The 9,364-nt window shown below is 43.7% G+C and overlaps 1 protein-coding gene across 1 annotated transcript in view; it reads right to left on the bottom strand.

The window, feature by feature from the left end:
- Positions 1-3,367: 3,367 nt before the first annotated feature.
- Positions 3,368-9,364, bottom strand: part of LOC147677808 (neural-cadherin-like) — a 684,133-nt gene continuing 678,136 nt past the window's right edge. Inside the window, exon 33 of the mRNA XM_086945589.1 lies at positions 3,368-4,460. Coding sequence (XP_086801715.1) covers positions 4,044-4,460 — 417 coding nt within the window. The 3' untranslated portion in view covers positions 3,368-4,043. The remainder of the gene's footprint in view (positions 4,461-9,364) is intronic.

Genomic DNA, 9,364 nt, shown 5'->3' with positions numbered 1-9,364 from the left:
GGGCATCGGAATCAGGCTTTGTTGTTTTTTCGGAGCCACTTTGTCTCTCGAAGTCGACTGTTTTGGAGTGTCTTTTGGAACCGGGACTTCTTTTTGTTTTGGTGCCAAGGGAGCAGGTGGTATCAGCACATGCAGTTTGCTCGGTATGGAGCTATCGGAAGGCTTCATTATTTTCTTCGGAGCTGGGCTCGATGGCAGGGCTTTCAAAGTGTTTTTTCGGTCTCGACTGGGTCCCGCAGGCGGAGTGTTGACCTTTGCCTTCAATTTTGTTGTTTGGGCTTGGGTAGGGGCAGTGGTACTCACGCGTTGACCGGAAGGTATGGAGTCATCTGCCTCGGATACGATCTGGAGATCATCGGAATCTTCCTCCGGGACACATGGACCTTCGTCGAGATATCCACTGGTTCCGGCGCTGATCTCTGTATGTCGCGTCGATGGGCCCTCCATTCCCGAATGGTCTTTTTCATTCGATAGGATGCACAGGCTGTGCATCTGGATTCGTCGTGATCTGGCGATAAGCACAGGTTACAGACCTCATGATGGTCACTGTGTGGAAATTTGGCTCCACACTCGTGGCGTCCTTTCCATGAGGTGTAGGCCTCACGGCGTGGGTAGGCCCAATGGCCCGCGTCAACGACCGGAATCGAGCTGACTAAGTCTAGTCGATGTTTATTGGTATCGAAAGTTGATTGGTTAAGTTTGAAGACATTTTTACGCGTCAAAGTACTTGAAAAGTATATTTAGAACCGGAGCAGAAAAGTTTCATCCGAACGCAGTGGTGGAAAAAAACAATCTAAGGATGGAGCCCCCATGCGCACTATCGTACAAGGGAGGAGTCGCCTATCTCGTGACTACAAAGACTTCTTCCAAGTCGACAACAACATGCAATCATCTGAGCCCAACACCAGGTGGCGATCTAATGCAAAGTGTAGAATCTGCAGTTCCTATGCCTGGAACCTATTGTTACGGGTATGTAACTAGTTTGGTATCCCTGTAGTGTAGCACACAGTCTACCTCTCTCTCACTTCACCTGTATATTGTTTGTTCTTCTCGTCTTTTCAGCTCACTAGATAATTGCTGCATTAGTCTGCTCCAGGTATTTCACACTTGTCATCAGTAATAGCCCACTACGCTTGGGGTCCGAATATCTACATTTTGTTAGATTTATAGATGGAGTAAGCTTTTGCATCTCAAGAAGCACATATAATAATCATTGAGGCATTCAACAGCAGTCCTGTTGTTCATTTAATGAGACACCATTAATTTTTATCCTGCCCACTAGGCTTCCATAAAGTAAAGCATTCTTTTGACTTTTTAGACCATTTCACACCATTGTAGATCCAATATTCCATGGACGGTGATAAATACGTCATCACATTTCAAAGATAATTCCCCAAATGTGAAATCCATTCTTTAGGATACCAGAAAATGTTGCAGGGGATGCAGCTGAGCAATTCGAACTTTAGGAGAAAATCAATATCATTAAAGAAAACCTACTTTTCACTGTTCATGTGATGTGCCCCACTACTGCCAGTAAAAAAGAAGATGCAACATGGATTTACAAGATGCTGAATGCCATCCTGTCTTCTAGGGAGAAAAAGCCCATGTTCTTCAGTCCATTGACAGCAGTTTCACAGCACAAACCTGCTGTGAAACTGCTGTCAATGGATTGAAGAATAAATTAAGTGTGTCTCAACAAACTCGAGTGACTGGAGTGGCGGCTTTATTGTCTTCTGTGGAATACGTTGTTGGAATAAAGAGCCGTGTGGTTCAACCGCAAAAAGCTACGCACCTACAAGCAGCGCCATACGGAAGGCACCAGGAACCAAATCGTTGTATGTGTGTGTGTATATATATATATATATATATATATATATATATATATATATATATATATATATATATATATATATAGATGTAGATATATGCATATTATTGACTATTGCTCCGGGGTCCCGCACATGGGTGGGACTATTCAGTGCTTATGACTATTAATGAGTATCCCCTGGAAGAGAAATCTGATGAACAACTTCTAATAAAGATTTTAGGCAGCCTTTTCTTTGAAATTGTCTCTGGGGATACTTTGAGTTTGGGAGTTTGACTTAAGGTGGTTTTCTTCAGAACTTGTGTGAGATGTGGCATAACGCTCCTCCACTCTGAGGATGTGCATAAGCAAGTGCATTAAATTGCTTGTACCGGCAGCACAAGCCACAAGAGTGCAATACTGAGAAAGCAGTGCCCCCTACAGGTTAAAAAGAGAAATTTCTTCATCTGATAAATTTCTTATAAATGCCCCACTGTCCACTTCAAAAAAGTGAAAAGGTAGGACAAATCACAGCCAGAAAAAATGTACATTATCACATATGTCTCCGCTATGGATGATTCTACTCCAAGGAAGTTCCTTTGCAGGTGTCTAAATGGTCTGACACAAAAGCTGCAATCAGGTTTAAGGTGAGCTACTGCTCAAATGCTTTCACGCCTAAATGACCGTCGATAAAGATATAATCGACACTAACTAAGAACCCATCTCCATCAAGAAAAAACTTGTTAAGCGATGAGACCACCATTGATGACAACTCCATCCGTGACCTCATCAACAACTTTGCCCTCATCAGCTGCATCCTCGAAGGCAGATCCTTCAACAAAGGCATCTTTCATTACTCCATTTCCTTATTAATGATACCCTTGTCTGCAATATTTTCATAGACCTTGTTGATGACAAAATCATAACCAGCGACTAAGATAGTTTTTGCTTGTGCAGGCCCAAAAAAGAACGGATTGGTTGCTGTTCTGCAGCGCCACGGCTACCTTAGTTACACTTTTACTACTTCTAGGGTCATTACCCTAAAAGGGCTGGCACTGCCCAGGTAGCACCAGTATAAAGATCCCTTGCAAATCTCCATTTCCAATCCATTAGAACCATTTCTTCTATCCTCTGAAGAAGCTAGATTATTCATCTGCATCACATCCCATACGGGAGAGACAAGCAGTGATTCTGTTCTAATATAGCTGTGCAAACTGGGCCAAGTACAACACTGTCAGCACTTCACTCCCATGGGTAGCATTGGTGAGCAGCCACAGACGCCTCACTGAGGTTAGTGTGGCAATACAAGCTCAGTACTCAACAGACACTGGTTGATAAAGGCACTCACCTGTGGCAAGGGCATGGGCATACACTTAGGGTAACCCTTCAACTGCTGGTACAGCGTCCAGGCTTCAAAGCTATATTAAAAACATAGGAATCTATCACTTTTGATAACTAGGATAGCATCGCTGAAATTAATAGTATCAGTTATTAAAACATAAGCAACATGTTTGGTTATCATTTACCGTGACAAGTAAGTGAAAAGATATAAGTTGCTATATTGATTATTCAGATTTATTACCAGTGAAATAGGAACAAAATGCAAGTGGAGTTTAGAGGACGGAGGAAGTTAACAATAATATATATTTGCATGTGTTTTAATGTGAAATACTGCAATATAACGAGTGCATGATTCCCACACTCCTTTTCTGGATCTGTGAACCTCATCTTAACTGTTTGTACACTAAAAAACATCAAATACCAAGAGTTTACACAAGAAGTGGAAATGCCATGAGTGAGTGTACACCAAATAAATATCACTGTGGTAAATGTATCATTGCAATACCTGCAAACAACCTTTAAATTTGTGCAAGAACTTTAAAAAGTCATTTTCTATGAATAATTATATATTATATTGTCTGTTCCTGCTAATCTGTGTAGTGTGATCAGTGAGTGGTTGGAAATTGACTCTCTGAATGACCTTTTATCAGTTTCCATGTTGGACGTAACAAGAAAGCAAGATTTGACCAGCATTGTCTCTTCAAATGTCTGCTCTTTCCGAATTGTGCTTCGACAGAATTACAAAAATGATCATGTCCTGGCTCTTATGTTCTAGCTTAATAGACTTTGGTATTATCTGAGCCGAGTCACACCAAAGGGGCATCTGATAATGAGCATTAACATTGCTTTAGATTGTCGTTCCTGATTTCTCGCTCCCACTCTTAATGTAGTGTCCCTTCTAGAGATCTTCTTCCTGGTCTGTGTATGAATAAAGTTCATTTAGTGTATCAAACTTTGAGCCCCATTCTTTCATGTCCTCGTACGGTAAATCTTCGTCCTGCGTAGCTGATTGTAGTGTGCTAAGACTTCCAGCTAGTGATCCACCCCCTTCTGTGCAGTACAACTTCAAAGAATCAGAAAAGAATGCTTCCTGGTTCTGGTCTGCCTCCTGGACTACCTCCCAAAGATAACTACTGAACTCTTCACTGGTGAGTGAGGCCGGCCTAAGAGAGACTTCTGTCTTGTCCTTCCGACTGGCAACCACATCTAAGTCTGAAGGCTGGTCCTCCTGTGGCACATTCTCAGGCTGCTTGCAGAGGGAAAATGTTGGGCTGGTTTGTAGAGACAATTGTAGTTCAACCATGTTGTAGGTGTCCTGCAAAGCAAAGGTAAATATAAGACTTCACATGTAACTCAAAACTTCTTGCAGCATGGATGGAAGCAATTTTGGTAAATACGCAGCCAGCAAAGATGAAAAAGTAGTCAAAATAGCGTAACTGCTGCACATGCTGTTCATAGTATAGATTGTGAGCCTGATTCACAAATGTAAACGTACACTTTGGTGGAAGTTTATTCTTTTTTTGCTGTTCACAAACTATGAGTTAATAGTAAGTTCACGACTGCGGAGATTCAGGCCTATCTTTTTATGTGCCTAGTTCTCCGCCCTGACTGAGCAGTCTCCACAGTAATAAACTTACTATTAACTCATAGTTTGTGAATGGCAAAAAAGAAAACAAGTTACTTACCTGTAACTACGGTTATCCAGTATTGGTATCTTTCATAGATTCACATGCCTGAATCATTCCCCGTCGTCGAGGCGGGAGTCCCACGGTAAAAATATATACAATAGCAGTGCCTAAAAACTTTCTTGTAGTAGGCTGGAAAAGCCTAAAGGCCTAGCTAGGCCCAAAACATAGCAGCCTATCTACCTCATTATGTAAAAAGACCTGAAATAGTAGCCTCAGCCAATCAGCTGTCCCCACCCTCTAGAACCTTCCCAGCTCAGGCAGTTCTCCTCAGATTTTCCCAGCACAAGTGAGAATAAGTATCCATAAAACAGAACTGCCCTGCCGGGGAGGAGGGTGGGTGCATGTGAATCTATGAAAGATACCAATACTGGATAACCGTAGTTACAGGTAAGTAACTTGTTTTCTTATCCAGTATTGGGGTATCTTTCATAGATTCACATTCCTGAATCAGAGTAGCAAGCAGTGACATCATGTCTGTCGTTAGAGGAAGGTGGAAGACAAAATACATCGTATACACCCCCACACAACCTGGAAGGTTATAGAGCACAAATTTGTTTACATAACATATGCATCAAAAACCTTCATAAAGAACATTAAAGAATAGGACAGCGTGTGAAAAGATTAAAACATCATAATGAAATACATATGCTTAAAACAGTCAAAAGAAGGATAAAAGACTATAAAGAGTCTAACCTTATTGAAGAAGATGCTGCAACACCGCTTCCCCAACTGCGGTATCATCCAGATTTGCCGACTGCAGACAGTAGTGCTTCGTAAAAGTGTGCACACTTTTCCACGCAGCAGCTCGGCAAATGTTCTCCAGCGTCACTCCAGTGAAAAGGGCTGTCGACGCTGACATTGTTCTGGTGGAATGCGCTTTAACCTTTCTTGCTAAAGGTTTGTTAGCTTTGTCATGACAGAAGAGAATCGTCGATGACAACAATCTAGCTATAGTTGCCTTAGTTACAGCCTGACCCAAGGTGACTTGACCATAAGCAACAAAAAGCTGATTAGATTTGCGTATGTCCTTTGTTTTTTGAAGATAAAACTTTAGACACCGTTTCACATCGGTTGTCTGTAGGATGACTGATAGTACGGTTGTTTGTACTGGGACTGGTACGGTCGATTTTGCTGGTGGGAATAGTTCCCTCTGGAAGAGTAACCACGGCCTCTTGCTCCTCTAAAGGACCCCCTCTTGTATTGTAGGGTACCTAGAGATTTGGCAGTGTCCGTATCCGTTTTTATTGCCAGTAAAGCGTCATCAATGTGTTTTCCAAAAAGTGAATCCCCATCGTACGCCATGTCCAAGATCTTCGTTTGGACCTCAGGTCTGAAGGTGGTAGCAACCTTGGCGCCGAAGGACTGCTGCTCCCGCAAATTGCCTAAAGTTGGTGTTGGAAATATCAAGGGCACAATCCAAGATTTCCGATGCCGCTCTTTCTCCCTCAAGTACGGTCCTGCGTACCTCCTGTTGACGATCCTCAGGGATCAGATCAAGGAACTCAGACAGATCTGACCACATCTGTCTATCATAACGGGCCAGAATTGCTAGTGAATTAGCTGCCTTAATGGAGGCCGCTGCATTAGCAGAGAACTTCTTCCCAATTGCATCCAGTCTCCTGCCTTCCTTGTCAGGTGGCGTTGAAATAGGAGATGAAGGGTTCTTGGATCTCTGTTGTGCTGCCTGAGATATGACCGAGTCCGGTCGAGGGTGTCCAATTACGCAAGATGGAGTATCAGGTGGAGCTCGATACTTCTTCTCAATTCTTGGAAGGACTGCCGGAATGGAAGCAGGTGTTTTCATGATGTTGAGGCCCTCCTTCCATATGTAATCGATAATAGGTATATCTCTGGTGACTCTGCGATACCCCTCTTTAAAGTCATGCAAAAAGCAGTCAGACTGCTCAACTGTGACAGACAATTCAAATCTACTAGCAGCACGGTGCATAAGATTGTGAAATCCGCCAATATCCTCAGACGGAGAATCCGACGGGCGTGGAACAGGCGTTGAAGGCATGGGAATGACACAACCATCCCACGGATCCGTAGGTGTATGATCCGGCAACTCGCCCTCTTCCCTGCTCTCATTATCATCCTGAGAAGAGGTATCAGTGTCAGCTTGGGGTGTAGGGCCAGTGTACTGCCTTGGTGACAATGAAGCTTGTGGTGAAGGAGACCTTGGTATGTCAACTGGGACAGGCTGCACAGAAGGTGTAACTGGAGCTGGAGGAAATCTCTGGCGATAGTCTCCCAGCATAGCTTGTAAATCTTGGATCAAAGTAGGTGGGAGATGACTTGTGTCCTCTGAACGAGAGGGTCTGGTATGGGGCGAATGGTATGGCATTGACAACTCTTCTTTCGCATAATGCTCTTGGTCATAGTCCTCATCAGCCTCCTGATATTTGATGTTCAATTGTGAAGGGTGATGGGCAACCCCAAAAGGTCCCTCATCCTCTTCGCCGTCATCCGATTCTTCGTCCATATAAGTCTCCAAAAGATGTGATGGAACGAGTGGAGAAATGTGAGAGAAGTCTCTCTGATAAGTTTTCATCTGAAAATGAGTATATTGCATCCTGTTTGGAGGTGTGCTGTGCAATAGATGAGCTGATGTCTATTCGTTGACGACGAACCTGTCGACATTGGAATTGCAGATGACATTTCCGTAGACTGAGCTGCCGTCGACGGTATTGATGTTGCCGTCGACGAGACCGTTGATGATGTCTTTATCGACGGACACTCCGTCGACGATGGTGTCTTCGTCGACGAGGCCGTCGATGGTGTCTTCGTCGACGAGGCCGTCGATGGTGTCTTCGTCGACGAGCCCTTTGTCGACGAGGCCGTAGATGGTGGCTTCGTCGACGAGACCTTCGCCGACAAGGCCGCTGATGACTTCGTCGATGGAACTGCCGTCGACGGGCCTGTAGATTTTGTCGACGGGGCCTTAGTCGACATGGCTGAAGGGATCTTCGTCGACGGAGCCGTCGACGACGGGACAGTAGACGATGATTTCTACGGCAACATTTTAGCAGACACCACAGGAGAAGTAATAGCCGAAGTGGTGACCGTAACAGAAGAAATTGAAGAGGTAGACGTCAAAGTAGTAGTACTCACAGTGGACGGTCCTGAAGGAAGCGATGCACTCTTTGAGGGTTCTGAGACTCTTTGAGAGGATTTAAGTTTTTTCTTCCTCTCAGGGGAAGAGCTCTCTCTGGATCTGGCTCTTTTGCTGGAGGTAGAGGCCTTGTCCTCATCATCTGTGGAAGATGATTTTAACCACAAAAGAACCCTTGCCTCTCTATCCCTGATAGTTTTTGAAGGGAAGGTACGGCAAATCCTACAATCCTTCAAACATGTGAGGGGTGCAGACAATAAATGCAGTCAGAGTGCTGGTCGTCCACATGGACCATCTTCTTAAAGCAAGTTCCACAAGCCTTGAAAAGAGCCTTCTTTTCAGACATTTTGAAGAGAAAAAAGACAAAAACTGAGTAGGCACTGAGGGAGACTCCCTTACACACGAAGTGCGGTGAAAATCTGAGGAGAACTGCCTGAGCTGGGAAGGTTCTAGAGGGTGGGGACAGCTGATTGGCTGAAGCTACTATTTCAGGTCTTTTTACATAATGAGGTAGATAGGCTGCTAAGTTTTGGGCTTAGCTAGGCCTTTAAGCTTTTCCAGCCTACTACAAGAAAGTTTTTAGGCTCTGCTATTGTATATATTTTTACCGTGGGACTCCCGCCTCAACGACTGGGAATGATTCAGGCAAGTGAATCTATGAAAGATACCCCAATACTGGATAAACAGTAAACTTACACAAAAGTGTAATTTTACCTTTGTGAATCAGCCCCAATATGTTAAGAAATGTCATGCTGAGTTTCATATCACTGTTAAATTTCTGGTTTTGAAATACCAATGCTTATAATATATATTTCTGATTGATACTTCTAACTGCAGATTACTCCTCTTTTGAATATTCTCCAGGCATCAGGACATTTTCTAACAGCACCCCTGTGTGCTGGCACATGGAAGCATGCAGCTCGGCGACAACGTTGTTACGCCCTAGAAGTGATATGTAGTGTCACATAAAAGTGCCACCAAAGCAAGACGATGTCGGCTTTTTTCTTTCCACGCCACCATATGCGAATCTGGAGCTACACCTTGTCTCTTCACAAGACTAATTTCTCAAAATGTAACCTTAAATACCAGCGGGCAAAGGACGTCACCTCCTAAAACCAGAGGATTCAAACCTTGTAAGGACTGTCGCACTCAAATGTCTGTAACAGATCTCCACCAGATTTGTCTTTGTTGCTTGGGGTCGGACCACGGCTCCAAGGTATGTTGTGACTCACCCCCAGATTCATCAAAGTAACGTTTTGCGAGTCCTTATTATCGAATTTTAAGGAATCGCTATTAAAGACTCGCAAAACGCGTTGCATGTAGAAATCGCAATATTTTATGCGATTTCTACTGCTTCCTTATTTGTGATTCGCTAATTGCGAATCGCAAATAAGGAATGGCTTTCCCATTCATTCCTAT

This window comes from Lissotriton vulgaris, chromosome 12, assembly GCF_964263255.1.
Source record: "Lissotriton vulgaris chromosome 12, aLisVul1.2, whole genome shotgun sequence".
Taxonomy (NCBI): Eukaryota; Metazoa; Chordata; class Amphibia; order Caudata; family Salamandridae; genus Lissotriton; species Lissotriton vulgaris.
This window is presented reverse-complemented; position numbering and strand designations above follow the sequence as displayed.